Genomic DNA, 20587 nt, shown 5'->3' with positions numbered 1-20587 from the left:
AAAATTAATTTTATTACATTAACCAGATGTAACTTTAGTTAAAAGAAAACTGAAGCCAAAATTCCAGCATTTGTCAAAATTCTATATAGAAGGCAGTCCCAGGTGTCTGAATAGGATTATGTACACATAAGCTATATGAAATCAGCTCATGCCTCAGGATGTCAAGTTTTGTGTTTTTTCTCTGCAATTCTTTTGTTTATTCACAGTTGTCAGATGTTAAAAGACTTCACTGTTTACCATTTTATAATTAAGGTTTAATTGAGTGTGTCTATTTAATGTGTATTCTGTTGTCTACTCACAGATGCAAACTTCACTTTTAAAAAACATGATATCTAAAAAGCAGAATGTGCAGTCTCTTCTTTGCCAAGCAAAACAGTTTCCACTACATAAATGCCATCTCTCTCCATGGACCTGGTGTTGTATGTTATTATAGAAACACTGTGGGGAATGGGATTCTTAGCAAGTTATGGCGGTAAGACCCAAACCTTGCCAATTTTTTTTATCCTAATCCACAATTCATGTATTGTCCTCTCAAGATAAAATCCATATAAAATTCCCCATAATTTTAAAGAGATAAGAAACTCTTGCCTTTCTCCCAAAAAATATCTTTATTCTTGTTTCATCTCTGGGTATCTTAACCCCTTGAGCTCACATGACAAGATAGGCTGGCTTTGCCACAGAATTGACCGTTGTGTAATTCTGTTTCACCCAAAAGGGTTCTTACCCTTTTCCCATAAATTTTCACAGCACTAGTCCGTCAATTTTTGATTGGGTATTCAGGAAGCAAATGTAGGCCAAGATGTATTATTTATTCAGCATAGATTCCAGACAGCCAATTCCTTAAAAATCCATGTCATAATACCATATGATTAGTTTGGGAATAAGGAGGGAAGTAGGAATGGGCTTTAGAAAGAACAGATTTCAATTTTAAATGATGCAGAGTTGTTTTAAAATTATATGTCAATATGGTGCAACTCTTCAATGAGCCAAAGGCCTGGGCTCCTGCTGTAGCAACCTAGAAAATACTTCTCCACTGTCTACCTTAAGTTGTAGCTCAATCTGTTTCATCCTCTCAGAACTCAAGATTAATTCACAGCTAATTAAAAATCACTTTGAGCACTATTCAACAGTCAAAGCATATCAATAATTTTACTAATTGCTCAAATCATTAACCCTGAAGGAGCCCATCATGATAGCTCCACTAAAAACAGACCTTCTACAAGAGTGAAGCCAGCTGTTAGCCATTACTCTTACCCTGACCCAAAATCATCTTTTCTGTCTTCACCTGCGTTGGAAATGCAACATCTCAGCTGAATCTTTGATTCAAACTTGGCTCCGGAAGAACAATTTCTGTGCAATAAGCAGCACAACACAGGGATAGGAAAAGAGGTTTATCCTAACAACTTGATTTGAGCAAATGATTTAAGTTCTATGGAACCCAGTCTCCTCATTTGTAAAACGGGGGAGAGTATCCACACTGAAGAGCAGTGGTGAGAATGTAGTTATATAATGCAGGTAAAGTGCAACACCCCAAACCCAGCATGTATCAGGGACTTAACCTCATCCATTTGTTCACCAGAATTTACCCTGGTATTTATTCATCCCTCTGCTGGAATTACTGTGCTAGACGCTGAGGATGCAGCCATGAATCAGGCAAGCACCCTCCCCTCATGGAGCTTACAGTCTTTTGGGGGATACAAGCAGTAAATACGATTATTGTAATAACCTGCTATGAAGAAAATATGCCAGGGGTATGATAGTAACTGGGGAGATGTGGCCTGCATTGAACAGCACGGTTTTGGGGAAGGTAATTTGAGCCAAGACCTCTCAGAGATAAAATTCCGCTTTCTAGTAGAAAGTTGGGGACAGAGCAAGCCAGGCAGAGAGAAGAAAAAGTGCAGAGGCTTAAAGACAGGAGAAACATGTGGTAGCCCAGGAGCAGGAGGAGGCTGAGTGGCCGTAGTGTTGTGAGAGAACCAGGAGAGCCTGTGGGAACTGGCACCAGAGAGGTCCTCAGAAGCCAGCCATCAAGGTCGTGGACCCATGGGAAGGAGGGATTTGGAATTTACTGCAAGAACAATAGGCAGGATTTCAAGAAGCCAGGGTCAGTCATGGGCTGACTTGCAGTCTTAAATGTGGAAAATGTTCTGCTATTGGCAAAGTGGCAAGGAGGAGGCCAGTTAGGACACTATTGCAATAGGCAAGGCAAGAGATGAGAAAGGCTTGGGCAAAAAGAAGTGCACAGATCCAGTGCATGTGCTGAGGGAGAACCAGCAGGACTTGCATAATTAGATGTGTAGGGAAGGAAGGACTCAGGATGACTCCTCTATTTTGTATGTCAGTACTTTGCTCTCCTAAATTATGACATCTCGGGCTCTTTAGTCTTCATGCCCTGCTTCAGGGTCTTTGCACCTGATGTTTCCTCTGCCCACAATACTCCTCTAGATGTTGGCCTTTCCTTCAATATTTTCTCAAATGTCTCCTAATCATCTGTAAAACAACACCAACCCTCTACCCCAATCACTTCCTTGCCTTATTCATCTTCAGAGCATGTAACTACTTGACATCTGTTGATTTGTCTGTAATTATCTGATTCCCACAGCAGAAATTTCAGCTCCGTGACAGCAAGGGTTTTGTCTGTCTGTCCATTGTTATGGCCCCATAACCTAAAACCATGCAGGGAATATATGTCTTGAATGAATTAATGAGAATACAAATGAATGAATGAAATGCTTTGTTGCTCCAGATCTTGTCTATGGATAACTACCTTTCTGATCAAACCTTTGGACAGCTCTTCAGTCATCACACAGACTGTCTCTGCTCTAGACCTTGCTGGAGTCCAAGCTTGAATTATTATATGCAAGTTAATTTTACAAGCCAGGACAAGGCCACTGAAAACTGGAAAAAGCTAAGAAACTGTAACAACCCTTTATTCTTTTTCATTTCTAAAGCTCTCTCCTCATCTCAAGCTAGAAAATAGTGTAACCAGACTACACAATGGAACCACTCCTAAAAAATGTAATATTCGCTTCTTGGCTTTTATCTAAATGTACCATAATTTAAGAGCCATGTAAAATTTGTTCCATGACTTTACCATAGGAAAATGTATTATAGAAGGGACATTACAGAACTCAATGACCCACACATCAAAGTCCTCAAGTTTAGGACTGAGGAAAAGTCTGCTTTTGTAGAAAACATGTATGTTTCATGTTCCCTTTTTCAGACAATGAGAATAACTCATACTGATTCCTTTTTCCTTGACTTCTAGGAATCTCTGTGATAAATTTAGAAGACAATTACAAGAGTTCTTCCCAGCCACAGGTGATGACAGCCATGGTCATCACCTGTCCGTTATGCATCTTTTTGTCCTTCATTTTAACATTTCTTTTATACATGGATCTTAAAGCTGCCTAAAATTCTTTCTGAAGGTAGATGGCATATAATTCTTTCTGAAGGTATATGGCCATAGTAAGTAACAGGAAACCATGAACTTGAATGGTTTATTAAAAAACCTAGATTCCAGACCTGCCCTTTAACAATAGCTGGATGACCACTTCATTCATTTATAACTCCAGTGTTCACTTTTAACATCCTTGAAGACTAATTGTCTCAGTAATTTTTTTAAGTCCTAAGGTTTTTAATGGCAGAGCTAAGACCTCTTAACATTTCTGAGAAGAGGCAGTTTTCACTAGTTTGCCTGCAACCGATTTATGCTTCTGTCAACACTATAGCATCCAAAAATAACTTCTAAATGAGAAAATCATTTCTAACTCACCACACCCTCAAAGTATTTTGTCTACCCATATTAATTAGCTAATTTTCATTTATGTTTAAAAAGAAATACCTCTTCAAGTCGTGTTCTTGTGGAGAATTGATTTGTTGTACCCATTACCATGTGGGCTATGGAATGTGAGCCAAGTTCAAACCTAGAGAGGTAAATATTCAAAAACAGGTTGTGAAATATTTATTCATTTAACATATATTTTAAGGGTCTCCTATATATAATAGGTTTTAACTAAAAGCTAATTAATGTGAAAAATATAAAATATGATATTTATCCAATGGGTTAAGATCTAGCAGTAAATAATAATACATACCAACAGTTTAATAAAAGGTAAGTATCTAAAAGAAAATGACAGAGGCAGGAAGTGCTATAAGAGTTAGACAAAGACAGATGCAAACAAGCAGATGTGGTCATGGAAGACCAGGGCTGAACTGTGAGGAGGAAGGCTTCAGATAAGTCCATCAGGAAGGGGCTATACCAGATGGAATGGAAAACATCCCTGTCCAGATTCACTAGTTAGCACTGAATTCCAGTTTTATGTTTTCTACAAATATTTTAAGTACTTTCTACTTGCATATCTTCAACCAAAAAGTACCTTTAGACTGTTCTTTTACAAGCAACAAGGCTAAAACACAGTAGGGTCATGAACTTATCCAGTCACAGCACAATTTTTGGCACTACTTACTTTTGTACAAGTTTGTTCCAGTTTTCCCTCAGAAACTGCCAGGCCAATGGGTATCCAACTGGGTTCCTGCCAATTAATGTTAGAATGCCTGGAAACTCCTGAGTTTTTATTTTATCACCCTTAAAGCTTTCATCTAGTAGCCTGGAAGAATTAAGAAATGTTAGCAATAAATAGGTGATGAAACAGTTATGAATCACTGCAATAAAATTACTTGTAAGAGAAAAAAAAAAAGTCTGCCAATAACAAAGGTTAAAAAGATAAATGGGTAACCAGAATCCTGATAAACCCACTGTAGCTACATAATAAAGGGTAACCAGAATCCTGATAAACCCACTATAGCTACATAATAAAAACTAACATTTATATAGTGTTTATAACACCCATTCTCATATACCCTCTCATTTGTTCAAAACAATAGTTAAGGAAGAGTAGCTCTAGTAAATATTTTAAATATGTTCTCATTTTAAAGATACACAAATGTATATGCCTTTAAGTATTTTTCCTAACACCTGGTTCTCCCTAATTATTTGCTATTCTTATTAGATGTGTGCTGACTTGTAGTATGTTCCCAGCAGAATAGACAATTCCTGGCCAAGAAAACAAAAATAGATGCCAGAATGATGTAATCGAATCTAATTTCCTTTGGCTACATGAACATGAATGAACAACTGACTTACCATTGAAGCTTTTCCTTATTTTGGGTTATGCAGAGGGCAAATTCAATTTGGTTTTTCTCAGTACTAGACAAAGAAGACTGATATTTACTATAAAGAAAATCCCAGCCTTCCGTGCTCTGAGCCCCCACAGCAAACACTGCCAAGGTCACGTCGACAGGCAGGCTATAGAAAGGAACACACCCAGTGAGAATCTGAGATGCAGTAAGTACGTTTAGAGGCATAATGGTGACCAATTATGAACTGTTAAACTGTCCCCCTGATCAGAGAAGCATGCCTGGAAATATAAACAAAAACCACTCATTTCCTTCAGTTACACTTTATGAAAGAGGCAAGAGAAAAATATCTAAAATTAGGTTTTAAGCAGCCTTCTCAAAAATGTAACATGAAATGCCATTTTTATAAATATCTACATATTTAAACACTTTAATGACGCAGGGTAACTCCATAGGTGATTGCCTGTCAAGCCAGATGAAAGAAATTCAAACTATATTTAAAATGTACACCATGATCACAAGTCAGGACTCCAGTGGGCCCGCTGTTGGGATTTCTTTAAGCTGAAGCATGTAGATTGTTGGCACAAATGTTTCCTGGGTGAGATTTAAGCTCCAAATGTAAAAGGACTGAAGTGTAGCAAGAATAGGGATTTCCAGATATGGTAAAACCCTACCTTGCTTAGACAGTGTCAGCAATTGCTATGTCTCCCTGTCAGGGACTTTGGAAGCCCAAAGAAACTACTATAAAATACAATGCCTATGTTTCTCTATGGCATGGCTGTCACAGTTCAATATGACTTTACACTGCCTATACAAAAACAGGAATTATTCCAATCCTAACTCCCCAGATATTTGACTTTAATGCACAGAAGTTCCCTTCTAGCATTTCTTAAAGTTGAGAGATACATAGATAAAAAGTAATTTATTTTCCCAAAAAAAGGCAGTGGGAGACACACATTTTGTTTTCCCTGATGTTTAGTACCAGTGATGGAAAACAGAAAAGAATCCCTTTACATCAACAAAAGTCAGTAAGGACTGACCTCAAGTTTCCATTGGATGCCTTCCACTTTCTGAAATAGTCTTCTGCCTTGTGTATGCACGGCTGATACTTTCGCACACAGGCGAGGAGGAGTAGCTGACTCCGCAGCATTCGCTCTGAGACTGAGCCCTCATCTGTCCATGTCTGCTTATCAATGAGGTCGCTTAGCAGCCTGATGAGGAAGCCCTGAGGGCGTTATACAGGAGAACAGGGACTAGTATTGTCACGAGTCATTTCATGTTAATATAATCCATTATGGTTTCAGATGATAGGGGCTAATTTTTAAAGCATTATCTAACTTTTACTGTATAAATCATGCAGCAATGTCTATATTTAATTATAAAAGGGTCAAAAACAATAAATATTGATGAATGACTTTCATATTTTCATAACAAACTTTTATTAGATATCCTATCTACTTAAAATCAGGATGAACTGCCACTTTTAAAAACAAACTAAAAGAGAGTTTATGTGACCAAATTTTGAGAGCAAATTATGCAACAAGACTTCATGATTTTGCCAAGAATAACAATTTTGTGCCTCTTCCTCTAGTACCATTAAGAGTCCCAGAAAATCTTAATGTCAGCCATCATAATAGGAAAGGAAAATAAAATGTTTGTGAAATAAAGGAAATAACAAACCCATGCAAATTAAGTAGAGTCTAAGAATGCCATTCCTATTTTTAGTGACAAATAAAACCAAAATCTTTGCTAATCCATCCAAATACTGAATTAATATTTATTTGCTTTTCCTTAATATATATATGAAGACATACACAAACACAGACCCACACAATGATTAACACTCTTTTTAACACACCAAGAAATAATAATTATGTAGCTATTTTATTTTAGGCTTTTACCTTGAATTGAGTTTCCACTTCATTCATATCTCTTTTCTCCATTAACTTATACATAGGAATCAGCTCATTCAATCCTTGAAACACGGGCATAATTTCAGTTTCATGTTTCAAGTACAGGGATAAATCCAAGGCCTTTTCAATGGATAGCTTCCCAATGCTGATCAAGAGACACCATGGTTAGTAGTTTTAAAAGTAAATCCGGAAAGTCAAGTTTTTGCTTCAAAATATATTTTAATCTTCTAGCAAAACAAGCCAATCAGATATAAATGTTCCTTTTAAATGGGTAACTATGGCCAGGCGCAGTGGCTCACGCCTGTAATCCCAGCACTTTGGGAGGCTGAGGTAGGTGGATCATCTGAGGTCCGGAGTTTAAGACTAGCCTGGCCAACATGGTGAAACTCCATCTCTACTAAAAATACAAAAAATAGCCAGGCATGGTGGCACACGCCTGTAATCTCAGCTACTTGGTACTTGGGAGGCTGAAGCAAGAGAATCGCTTGAACCCAGGAGGCAGAGGCAGTGAGCTGAGATCATACCACTGCACTCCAGCCTGGGGGACAAAGCAAGACTCCATCTCCAATAAATATATAAATAAACAGATAACTACTATATAAATCTCTCTTCTATCACATATAACACAACATCTGACATGTTTACACTGGGGAGGAAGTTTCTCAAACAGTAACATCCAGAGCTAACATATGGATAAGCCGGAATGGAAGCACATCAGTATCTGTCCCTGTGAAACACTGGATTATGTGCTGAACTTCTAAAGTAAGCAGGGGATTTCCTTCAAAGCCCCTTCAGGGAGCCTGGTCAAACAACTATCGTCTGGAAAGAAATATGAGGGTCGGTGTTAATAACCTCAGTGGTAGGGCATATATAAGTTAAAAAAAAGAAAAAGCCCTCTAAGGCTCAAGCAGAAATATTCTACAGAAGGGAATTTTTTTAGGGAGAAAGAAACAGGTAAGCAATCCTTAACTTTCTCCCCTATTGCTTTTTCTCACTTCGGGAGGCCCAGTGTGGTGGTGAGAAGAACAAGAAGGCACTCAACATTTAGGACAGAGGGATATGCATCTGAGGAGAAACAGATAATCCTTCCCACCTGCATGGTTCCTCTTAGGACTTCAGATCTGCCTACATGTTGAAGAAGTTTGAGTTTTAGGCTTCAGGAGCATTTCCTTAAAAACATTGTCGGACCAGGCATGGTGGCTCACACCTGTAATCCTAGCACTTTGGGAGGCTAAGGTGGGTGGGTCACTTGAGGTCTGGAGTTCAAGACCAGCCTGACCAACATGGTGAGACCCTGTCTCTACTAAAAATACAAAAAAATGAGCCAGGCGTGGTGGCACGTGCCTGTAGTCTCAGCTTCTCAGGAGGCTGAGGCAGGAGAATTGATTGAACCCAGGAGGTAGAGGTTGCAGTGAGTGGAGGTTGCACCATTGCACTCAAGCCTGGGTGACAGAGCAAGACCCCTGTCTCAAAAAAAAAAAAAAAAAAAAAAAAAGGAGAGTGTTAACTTTGTCCTCACCCACTCAAAGATTATTTGGTTGAGCTATATTCCATAAAGATGTTACAGTGTTCAGGTATGTGGTTTAGGAAAGAAAAAAAAAATCCCTTCTTTAATCCAAGAAATGTAATGCAAACAACTTGGGCCTGAGTCACTGAGTCTTCTAAGAAGCCTTCAAGGCTGTTAAAGACCCAGTGATGGGAGAAACCTGATCCGGTATAGCAGGGCCAGAAGAAGCTGCAGGACTAGGCAAGGAGCTTCGCCAAGATGTTGATTTCCTGGTTATCTATACTTCTGCCTCAGTACGATCTGAATTGCCAATGAGAAAGACTGAAATACAGATTCCTTCCTTCAAGTTCCGTAGCAGTCACAGACAGGAGGTTAATTATAAGGCTAAAAGCAATCTTGGGTTGTTAGAAGAACTTAGAGGAAAGCACCTTTCAACTTCTTGTTATCAATCATTTTTGTCTCTAGAAATCAAGAATTTGAACGATAACAACTGCTTTCAGAAATAAACCGCAACTTTGTGCAGTATTACCTGACAAGCTGAAATGCATTGTTAATGAGACTTGCCCGATCATTACTGCTGATTGCTGTGTGTGTTGCTTTTAAAAGGCCAGTCAAAGAGTCCCATCCGTCATTCTCGTAATGCACAATGTAATAGCCACTCATTCCTACATTAAATTTGATCCATTCCACCTCTTCTGGGAGGATGAGCACATCTAGAGTAAATAAAATAAATCAAAGCTCCATTTGCTCCTTTGCCTGGTGAAAGCTTTTCTGATCAGAGACTGGGCAAGGAAAATAGAGAAGAGTTTAATACTGAACAATTTGAAATCATCACTTACTTCTTTCAGAAACCAGAAAACAGCAACTCAATAGACAAAAGCTAACACTAGCTTTAAACATCAATTTTGTGAGATTTATAGATCTATGAAAAGATGCAACCATATCTCTGGCCATACATATGATATAACCGAGTAATGTTAACAAAGTAATAGGGAATGTTCACTGGTAATCAATCCCTCCTTTTTAGCGTTATGTAATTCGACTTGTAATCTCTATCTGGCAAGATATCGGCCATTCTTCTTTGAAACCAGAAAGCATTTTCAATCTGACCCCTTTTGATTTAACCAAGATAAATAGCAAAAGAAACAGCATTTTAATCCTACAGGTTTTCACACTCCTCCTTGAATTAAACTAGTTATTTCCAAAACAAATTACCTGTTTTTGTTTTCAGCAAAAATCGATGGACCGTGTCTGATTTGCTAGTGATGAATGTCAACGGAACATGCCACAGGTACCTAAAAGAAAGGAGAGATGGATTGCTCATTTGTTGATTCAATTCAACAAGCAGTTATTAAATCACCTATCATGTGCTAGGCACTGGTTGGTTTAGAACAAGATAATACCAAAACTGCTATGGCCAAGTTCTCAAAACATCCCAAGTTTGTTTTCCAGCTTTGTAGGGAGTGTCGGCTCAGGCACTATTTCTCTTTCTTGGACTCCTTGAGTAGAGCTAGGAATTTGGACTTAAGTGAACCCTGAAAACCTTTTTACAGTGATTGGCTGATTCCATCTCCGATGCCTGACTTCAGGAGTCACGTGTCTCCTGAATTGTATACTAGGAAGAACACAACATCACCTCCTTGGCATTCTTGTCAATGATATGTAAGCTAAATATGATCATGGAGAAACAACAGAAAATCCAAATTGAAACACATTCTATAAAATAACTGGCCTGTACTCTTCAAAAATGTCAATATCAAGAAGCCCAAAAAAGACTGAAGAGTTGTTTCAGAAAAAATGGAGACCAAAACCATGCAACAACTAAATAAAATATGTGATCCTGCATTAAATCCTAAATCAGAACTTATTTTCTATTTTGCTATAAGAATATTTTTAGGACAATTGGGAAAAGTTGAATGGGATTTATAGATTAGATAATAGTACTGTATCAAGTATATTTCCCTATTTTGATAATTGTACTATGGTTATGGTTATACAAGTGAATGTTCTTGGGTTTTGTTTTTTGTTTTTGAGATGAAGTTTCACTCTTGTTGTCCAGGCTGGAGTGCAGTGGCAAAATCTCAGCTTACTGCAACCTCTGCCTCCTGGGTTCAAGCTATTCTCCTGCCTTAGCCTCCTGAGTAGCTGGGACTACAGGTGCCCGCCACCATGGCCGACTAATTTTTATATTTTTAGAAGAGACAAGGTTTCACCATGTTGGCCAGGCTGGTCTTAAACTCCTGACCTCAGGTGATCCGCCCACCTCAGCCTGCCTAAGTGCTGGGATTACAGCCGTGAGCTACCACACCTGGCCGTGAATGGAAGCATTTAAGTATGAAGGAGAATCATGTCACCAACTTACTGTCAAACAGTTAAGAAAAACATAAGCCAAGTATATATATACATATATATATATATATACATATATATATATATATATATACACATGCACATAGATATGTATACAGGTGTCTATATAGATAGATGGATATAGATTAATCAAGATTTAAAGCCTCCTTAATCCTTTTGGGAAGATGGAAGAGGGAGGTGTGTATATATGTGTGTATACACACACACACACACACACACACATATATATACACACATATATATATAGAGAGAGAGGTGAAGAAAGTAAAGAAGAATTGTATCTAGTAAAGGATACATGGGAATTTGTGGTGTTATTCTTGTAACTTCTCTATAAGTCTGAAACTGTTTCAAGATAAAAGAATTTTTTAACGGTGTCTATCCGGGGTCAATCAAGTTGCAGCATCTTGTTTCTAATAATATTCTTCTCTAGCATTAAGCTTACAAACAGGTTCCAAATCTAACTCAGAAGAAGACAACCAAGTCTCTCATAATTCTCAGAAATCACCTAACTTATGCTGTCCTTAGCTCCAGCCAAATGCTAGGCACTATTGTAATCTAGTAGCAGTTGCTCAGGTTGGAGCTGATTTCAAGCCAGTAACCAGAAATTAGCATCCTATCAAATTACAAAATATGAATGTTAAAGTAATTATATCATCAACTTTACTGAGATGAACCAAGGTTTAAAGCCTCCTTAACCCTTTTGGGAAGATGAGGGCAGGGAATATAAGTCAACTTCATAGCTACACAGATGCAGTTGAAATATTTTAGCAGTAGCGGTAAGGGCATTATTTCAAAAGCAAGGTTTCATCCTACAAGGCAGATGTTACCCAGACAACAAAACGGATTTTACTCTGTGAGCATTACCCAGTGTCCGGGGTGCCGTCAGATCCCTTCAGGTAGTGCTCTTGCTTCATGTGCACGTTCCTCCCGCTCACTGTGATGGTTATCAGGGGAAAACCCTTCTGCAGTGTCCAAGTGTTCATCATGGTTTTCACATCCAGGCCTTCCTGATGCCAGTGCTGGTGTGTACACAAAAAGGCAGACACATCACCCACTTAACCCAACTCTAAGAAAAGACAGAACACCAGCTTGTGCTCAAACAGCGTCTACCAGTTGCCAACTCCCTCTTTGGAGCTCTTTCTGATCCCTTCCTCCACTGTCTCCAGCCATCACACCTCTATTAAGAGTACCAACTGTTTGCTTGCCATTTTCCTCCACTACACATATGTGTCTAGAGGACAAGTAGCATACCTAGTTCTAGGCACACTTTGGGACTGGCAATAACACTGGGCACAAAGCAGGCATGTGAATGAAGGAAGGAAGAGAAAGTGCCAGGTTTTCAGTAACTACATAACTATGCTGGTTTTCAGACAAGCAAGGTGGAAACAATGTTCAGTCAAAAGCCTGTTTCTAAAGTGAGAACACAGAGATGACCCTCACTCAACAAATAGTGGCAACTCAAAAGGAGCTATGTTATTTGATACTACAAAAGCTTTTGGCTGGGCGCGGTGGCTCAAGCCTGTAATCCCAGCACTTTAGGAGGCCGAGGCGGGTGGATCACGAGGTCAAGAAATCGAGACCATCCTGGCCAACATGGTGAAACCCCGTCTCTACTAAAAAAAAAATATAAAAATTAGCTAGGTGTGCTGGCGTGTGCCTATAGTCCCAGCTACTCGGGAGGCTGAGGCAGGAGAATTGCTTGAACCCGGGAAGCAGAGGTTGCAGTGAGCCGAGATTGTGCCACTGCACTCCAGCTTGGCGCCTGGCGACAGAGTGAGACTCTGTCTCAAAAAAAAAAAAGCTTTTAAGAAAGGATTTAAGAGGTAGTAAAGGCTGGGAGCAGTGGCTCACGCCTGTATAATCCTAGCACTTTAAGAGGCTGAGGTGGGCAGATCACTTGAGGTCACAAGTTCGACACCAGTCTGGTCAATATGGTGAAATTCCGTCTCTACTAAGAATACAAAAATTAGCTGGGCATAGTGGTGTGTGCCTGTAATCCCAGCTACCTGGGAGGCTGAGGCAAGAGAATCACTGGAACCGCAGAGGCAGAGGCTATAGTGAGGTGACATCGCACCACTGCATTCCAGCCTGGGTGACAGAGTGAGACTCTGTCTCAAAAAAAAAAAAAAAAAAGAGGTAGTATAAAGATAAAATGTGCCACAGGACGAATCCAGAAACTACTGAATAAACCAATTTCTAGAAACAAAAAAAGCCAAGAAAATAAAAATATAAAAAGAAAAAAGAAAGATAAAATTCTGTTGAATCTCCAGACTCATCCTCAGCTTCCCCTGAAAACATCCCATAAGACCAGATAAAGAGACTCAGGCTGTTATGTGACTCGAGGTTATGAAAACTTTATAGCGTAGCAGTTAAAAATGTGAGTTAGATCTAACTTCAAACCTCTCCTCTGCAATTTACCAATCATATGTCTTTGGATTTCATGTTCTCAACTTTAAAAATAGGGATAGTAATAGTCCCCGGCTCATGGGTTTATTATGAAGAGTAAAGGAGATAATACATGTAAGTGCTTAACATGTGCCTGATACATGGCAAGTGTTCAAGAATGCTCACTGACAAATCTTTGTACAAATGCAGAGCTCTAGAAATGACTGACATATCCTTTTGACTGCTACAAAGCAGCCATAATCTGCTATAGAAATATGCCATAAATCCACTGCTGTCCAAAATGAAGCTGAAGAAATTAGTACCAGTGAGAAGCATTACCAAAGAAAGCTCTGCAACCCTCCTGTATAGATACATTTTCAGAAAAATTGAAAAAGATTGAGTCTGGTATAGTTTAAAGCAGTCTTATCTGGAATGAGGGTGATATAATCAAGAACCTCAGAAAGTCTGGCACAGAGCTATCTTTCAAAGAATATGTAGTAAAACAATGTGCTTGGGGGAACATGTCGAGATGTAGAAACTTACTGAGGATGAAGATGAATGCTGACTTCTAGAGCAAAAGCCATCCATCTCTTGTACGCCATCTGTAGGGCAAATCTAAAACCCAAAAATAAACACATCACTCTTATTTCTATAGAAAACAAATCTCAGAGGGATTAACATGATGCAGGGAAAACAAAACAAGATGATAAGCCTGTCAATCCCAAATGCAGAGATATTCAAAAACATACTCACACTTGCCATACTATCCCACAGGTCCTCGTTTTTTGTATTTTTATAGCTATGCTTCTGGAGATACTGTACAATGCCAATTTTAAATGTATCAGCACTAAGATACTCCCTTAGCATATTCAGAATACAAGCTCCCTGAAAAGATAATAGAAATAATTGTTATCTACAGTTTTTGGTTGCAATCTCATCTGAAATCACATATTCTTTTGCAATAAAACACATTTCTTAGAAAATGCAACTGCAGTAACAGTGTTAATGTCTGGCAATTTGTGAAACAGGGTAAGCAGGTTAAACCTGGACCTGTTTAGGCAGGGGATTTGTCTAATGTGATTGTTTATGCTCTCAGCCCACTGAAGCCCTTATTTTCTGTCAGGAGCCATGCCTCCCCATGGGGTAAATTAGCAGCATCTGTCAACTCCCTTTGTTCACATGTGAGTGAATAATGGTGTTGATCAAACATTGGACCTGGCTCTCCCACTGCCACTTCAGGGCAGGTCTAGAGACAGGCAGGTACAACAAGGGGTGGAACACTAGAGATGGAAGCAGAGGTAGATGCCAGGGAAGGAAAAGTGGATATGTCCAGGGAGCCCAGGCAGCCTAGAGCACCGGAGGGCTGATGGGGCTGGAGTCACAATGAGAAGGGGGACAGGAGTATTCCCAGACACCCTGTATTCCTGGGCAAAGGGCTCTTTTCCTCTCCACTCCCATTACCACGAATGGTGAGTCACAAACTCAAATGCCTCCAGCGGCATATGACAGGGTATATAAATGAAAGAAGTAGTCCAAGGATAAGAAGAATGCTCTTACATTCTTTTTCCCCTGGACTTCCAATGGAAACATGCAAGCAAGAAACACATTTCTGTTTGCTATCAAAACAACAGCCAAGCACAGATGACAAATGGCAACTCATTCTCAGCCTCAATGAAAAGAAGATGGTAGAACAGTTAGGAACGGTAGGGAAAGTGGAAAAGCAGAGCCCCGATCTTACAAAGAGTGAACAACTTAGCTCCAGCTTATGCTGCAAAGGAAATACAGCAGCCAAATCCTCCTTTTTCTCCCACAAGAGAAGCTAGAAATCTAGATTTTTACATAAAATCCCAATTATTAAATTGTTGGCAACAATCCTCAATTCTGTTACTAAACACACTGTGCAAGACAGTTATTTGCATTTCAACGATATTAACTGTTTCTGAAGGTCCTGAAAAGTAAGCTACACGAGGGCAGGAATTTTTATCTAGTACAAAGTTGATGCTCAATAAACACCTATTTGTTGAATGATGCATAAAAGCAGAGGTTCTGTAAGCCATGAATTTTCAACCCAAGAAAGAGTATATGAAGAATTTCCCATAAAATGATCTTTAAGGTTATGAGCCAAACTGCAAGTTAGGACTAAAAGAGTTAACTGTAGCCAGCCGGGGTCAAGAGAGAAGGCATTCAATCTGGGTTTAACCCCACAAACTTGCCTATAACTTCTCCACCCCAGTATGTATAACTTTAGTATCCAAACTATATCCCTATACTCAATCTACTTTTACCTTATCATAAGAAACACCATCAAACATCTCCTGGATCTGAGCAGGATTCTCCACAGGTGTAGACACAGGGTGTGAGGAATTTAAAGCATCTACCTCCATCGCACTGAAACATTTGCCAAAGAAATAATCTTTCTATTGAGACAGAAGAAAGAAAACATCGCCTATGATTTACATTTAGATAAAAAATGTCAAAGGAGGTAAGTTTATCTGAGGCGAGAAGCCTATACTTCACGTTTTGGGGCAAACCTATTCCATCTTTCCTAATATTTATGAAACAAAATAGAATTACTATCTTCTAAAAACCACCTAAGAAACAATGATTTTAGGTAAACATTACAGATTTTGTTCATCTTAAATACTTTAGAATAAAGAAAATTTCATATTAACCTAAAAATGAAACCATTATGCCTATAGCCAAACAGCAACAAAACACGAAACTAAACTGTATGGTAATTTCAACATTGTCTATACCATTTTAGAGCAAAAATATTTAGCTTTAAAAACATGTGATGAAAAGAAACAGAGAACCTTAACCTGCTTTATTAGAGCACATTAGCTCAATAGGATAATATGTATTCATAATCATTGTTATTACTAAAGATTATACAGAAACATAAGAAAATATTTATGATCCATTATCGTGCAATATTGATATATACTTTATAATTATGTATACAGGCAGATGAAAATAGGAAGTAATAAGTATTCACAAATGGAAAGAATCATTGGAGTAGGATAAAAAAATTTTACATAAAGTAAGTTTAATTTTGCTATATGTGATTTTCTCAAGTTAAACATGGTGATTTAAAAAAACAAACCATATAGCAGTTCCAAAGCAATAAATTTGTGACCCAGAAGCCTAGGTTGTTATACAATCAAATGTACAGTTACCTTAAGTATAACTCATTTGATTTGGCAAATAGCGTCCTATTGAGATAATAGCAATGTGTACCTAATAATTCTGCAATAAGCAACCTGAAGGTTGGGAAAATGAAATGGAATGTTTAGGCTGCCATCATTTCTATTTCTTTGATATTAAGAAAGATAAAATTTGACAATTTCCAAACAATCACAGATTCACAACTGAGTTTGTAAATAAGTCTTCGTGATATATCTTGAAAGTTCACTAGCATTTTTGCAACATGATTCACATCTAAATTGTCAAGGAAATTATCAATGAAATATTTTTCTAAGTTCTATAATAAAAGATTGGGAAATATTTTCTAGCAATATTGAACAAAACACATTAACCTAACATGTAAAAAGATAAATAAGTACTTACAACTTTCAGTTCAGGATGGGTCACGCTGACAGACACAAACTCCATAAATTTGGCAAACCCCTCATTTAGCCAAAGGTCATTCCACCATTCCATAGTGACCAGGTTCCCAAACCACTAAAAGGACAACATGACTCAGTTTATTCACACATTTTCATGGAGACCGAATATCTATTATCTAGATTGGCAGCCATTAACAAAGACATTCAGAAAGAAGTATATTTTAGATGTCTAATATAAGTTTATGAATGTTAACATATATTTACAGGACGAATATTTAATGATGGTAAAAATAAAAAACTTTTATAAGACATTAAACCTAATGCTTTGCAGAAACAGTTTTTCCTAAGAAAAAAAGACAAAGCACAAATATGTCCCATAAAAGCAATAAAAACATAGTTTATACTTTTTAAAAGTATGAGTGAGCTTATACCTGGTGAGCCAGTTCATGGGCCACAATCATTGTGATGCCAAGCTTACTTGATGCAGAAGACTTTTCTGGATCAAACAACAGAGCAGATTCTCTGTATGTTGTCAGTCCCCAGTTTTCCATAGCACCAGATTGAAAGTCGGGAATAGCAGCAAGATCTTGGGAAGGAAGTAATAAAATACATTATCAATCTCTAAGCTACACATTCCCCTGAACATACTAATCTTCAGAATGGATAGGTGTTTGAACCAAAGGAAAAGCTAAGCTACCTGTGCAGAATCATGGAGCTCTAGAATGGAAGAACCTTTCACAATTGAGAAAAAGAGGCTCAGTGACTCAGCATCACTTTGCCGTATATGTGGCAAAATCAGACTTGCATCTCAGACCTTTTTTTTGTTTTTGGAAACAGGGTCTCACTCTGTCACCCATACTGGAGTGCATTTGCAGTGGCGTAATTACACCTCACTGCAGCCTCAACCTCCCAAGCTCAGGTGATCCTCCCACCTTAGCCTCCCAAGTAGCTGAGACTACAGGAGTGCACCCCCATACTCAGCTAATTTTTTTGTATTTTTTGTGGAAACCAGGTTTTGCCATGTTGCCCAGGCTGGTCTCAAACTCCTGGGCTCAAGTAATCCACCTGCCTAGGCCTCCCAAATTGCTGAGATTACAAGACATGAGCCACCGTACCAGGTCTCTTCAGGCCTCTTGAGTCCATTTCTAACCTTCTGATGATGAGTTTGGAAATTGAAAAACTTAACAATTGTAACAATCCACTCTATTTTGGATGCTCAAGACCCACAATAGTTTTAAGGGCTCATGTAAGAAAGAAAATGCAGAGTGTCTTACACCATATAAATCTATTCATTCAAAACAGTTTGTTGAGCATCCTCTGTGTTCCTGCCAAGCAGGTGCCAGGAATGAAAAAAATGTGGCTTCTTCCCTTTGCTGTCTGCCCACTAATAAAATCAGAAGGCAAGAGTCCCCATGCCATGTGCCTCAGGAACTGTACGAAGATCTGCTTTCTTCACTATCACTAGAAGTTACTGTACACATCAAGGGTGAGGAGATGCTCAGAAAGATCAACTGCAGGTTTGTCACTTGCTGGGGTTTTTATGGCTTGAGGGGCTGCTGAGGTAATCACAGGGATGCACCAATTATAATGACAAATCTATGACTGTGTTCATCAAACGTCGTGTGTAATATCTGTGCAAAATCTCTACCTTGTTTGGGTAGGGGATATGGTATGCTGAAATAATCCTCATAAAATTCTAGAAGAGTCACTGCAGCATCCAGTGCATAATCTGCTTGATTTATCTTGTCTGGCACAGCATATACAGAAACCTAAAGAGAAAGGCACAAGAAAGGAATGCAAATACCTTAAGTGGCTTCTCTCCACATTGTATAGAAGACTGACATTAATGTCTTTATATTGTGGGAGACAGTTGCCAATATTGAAGAAAATAATTGGGAATTCCATTTCTTGCATTAATGCTGACTGTTCCTGATCAATCCCCCTTCTGAAAACAATGACAAATGCTGGATAACATATACAAAGTCTTCTTACATGTGTTTATGAGATGGCAAATGAGAAAGGAAGATTCAGAAGCAAAAGCGAAATGACAGCTGGACCCTCTGATGTCCTGTGAGCACTGTAACCAGCTTTAGCCCGAAGGCACTAGCACAATACAGCTTCACTTGAGCTTTGGTTCTTATGGCATTGAAGGACTCAGGAGATAAGAGACCAAGTCCAGGGCCTGCCCAAAGTAGAAAGTCTAACAAGACATACAACCCCTGCATAAAGCTAGAACCCAAAGGCCAGGCCCTCAGTGTAAAGGTAAACTAGAAATAACTACCCTTTCTCAAGGAAACTACAAGTAAAGTGATCCCTGGGCCAGTAAGTACTCCCAAGAGTACTTACTCTGCAAGAGCAAATACATTTTCTCTCTGGAATAATCCATTTTAGAATCAGGCAACATAAGCTCACAGACATAATTCACAATACAAACAAAGAAACAAGATACCATAAGCAAGAGCCAGCAGAAACAACAAACCACAAAATCAGATACACAAAGACTTCAGATAAAACAATTACCAGACACAGAATATATAATATGTATGCTTAATGTGTTTAAAGAAATTAAAGAATTAAAAATATTAGTATAGACTAGACATTATTAAAATAATTATTTCTAAGAGATTCAGATAAGTTGCAAAACAATAGGCAGGTGTTTTTGCTGATAGTTTCACTGCTGAATTAAGAATGTTCCCTTCATCAAGGTCTCAAGTCACCTTCAAATCACCAAGTAAGTAAAGATATCTCCACAAGAATAAGAAGCCTCAGCACTAGAGGAACAAAAGCAATTCAGCAGTGAATCCCCATCTATTCAGGCCTCAGTGAAAACCAGCACAAATATATAAGGTATCTTCAAATAAAGCATCCCCTCCTCCCCTCAGAAAAACCTGTTTGCATTCCGAGCCATGGCACACAGTTGTATAGGTTGCTCACTAAGCAACAGTACCCAGATGAGGAACACCTGCTCCTTGGAACAAGATTTTTCTCTCCAGCATTCCAGTATTCCCTGGCCCAAATGCCCTTCCCATGGCCTCGGGCTATTATTTCAAGCAGGTTCTCTATCTTCCTTATCATAGCCAGAAATCCCCTGCCAGATAGTAACATTTACTTCCAAACTGCAGAAAGAAATAACCAGAAGCAACCTTAGAGACTATTGCAGGATCTAGTCCAAGTTATACCTTCCAAAGAAGTAAATGCTAAGTTCCAGAGGAAATAGGCCAAGGTCAGAGAGTCAGTCAGCGGTGAAGTCAGGATCACGACTCAGGCCAGGCCACACTCTCTCCATGTTGTTATTAGAACTTCACTATACAAATCAGCATCTGTGACAATAGGCTGGCCAACCATCCTGGTTTGCCTCAGATTGAGGAGGTTCCCAGGATGCAGGACTTCCAGGATTTTGTTATTTGGTTTTTTGTTTGTTTGTTTAGACACATGGTTTTGCCCTGTTGCCCAGGCTGGAAGGCACAATCATACCTCATTGAAGCCTCAAACTCCTGGCGTCAAGGGATCCTCCCACCTCAGCCTCCCTAGCAGCTAGGACTAATAGCCACAAGGAACCATGCCTGGCTAATTATTTTATTTTATTTTTTGCAGAGACAGGTTTTCACTATGTTGTCCAGGGCGGTCTCAAACCTGTGGCCTCAAGCAATTCTTTTGCCTCAGTCTCCCAGTGTTGGGTTTACAGGCATGAGCCACTGCACTCAGCC

General features: G+C 38.9%; 1 protein-coding gene across 4 annotated transcripts in view; it reads right to left on the bottom strand.

Moving 5' to 3' along the window:
- Positions 1–20587, bottom strand: part of LOC105707067 (endoplasmic reticulum aminopeptidase 1) — a 47631-nt gene that overhangs the window by 14684 nt on the left and 12360 nt on the right. For 2 of the 4 annotated variants that reach the window (XM_012437830.3, XM_012437831.3), the window contains exons 5-18: positions 18529–18649; positions 17312–17466; positions 16882–16995; positions 15600–15731; positions 14068–14199; positions 13858–13929; positions 11794–11948; positions 9775–9854; positions 9089–9272; positions 7041–7197; positions 6180–6364; positions 5147–5308; positions 4470–4610; positions 3845–3926 (exon numbers count right to left, since the gene is read on the bottom strand). In XM_012437830.3, coding sequence (XP_012293253.2) covers positions 3845–3926; positions 4470–4610; positions 5147–5308; positions 6180–6364; positions 7041–7197; positions 9089–9272; positions 9775–9854; positions 11794–11948; positions 13858–13929; positions 14068–14199; positions 15600–15731; positions 16882–16995; positions 17312–17466; positions 18529–18649 — 1872 coding nt within the window. Of the gene's footprint in view, positions 1–45; positions 2667–3844; positions 3927–4469; positions 4611–5146; positions 5309–6179; positions 6365–7040; positions 7198–9088; positions 9273–9774; positions 9855–11793; positions 11949–13857; positions 13930–14067; positions 14200–15599; positions 15732–16881; positions 16996–17311; positions 17467–18528; positions 18650–20587 lie in introns of those variants that run through there. The other 2 variants (XR_010342617.1, XM_012437832.3) reach the window with 2 other exon arrangements.

This window comes from Aotus nancymaae, unplaced genomic scaffold, assembly GCF_030222135.1.
Source record: "Aotus nancymaae isolate 86718 unplaced genomic scaffold, 86718_ANA_hifiasm-v0.15.2.pri h1tg000014l, whole genome shotgun sequence".
NCBI classification, from domain to species: domain Eukaryota; kingdom Metazoa; phylum Chordata; class Mammalia; order Primates; family Aotidae; genus Aotus; species Aotus nancymaae.
Note: the sequence above shows the minus strand (reverse complement) of the source record. Positions and strands in the feature narration are given on the sequence as shown.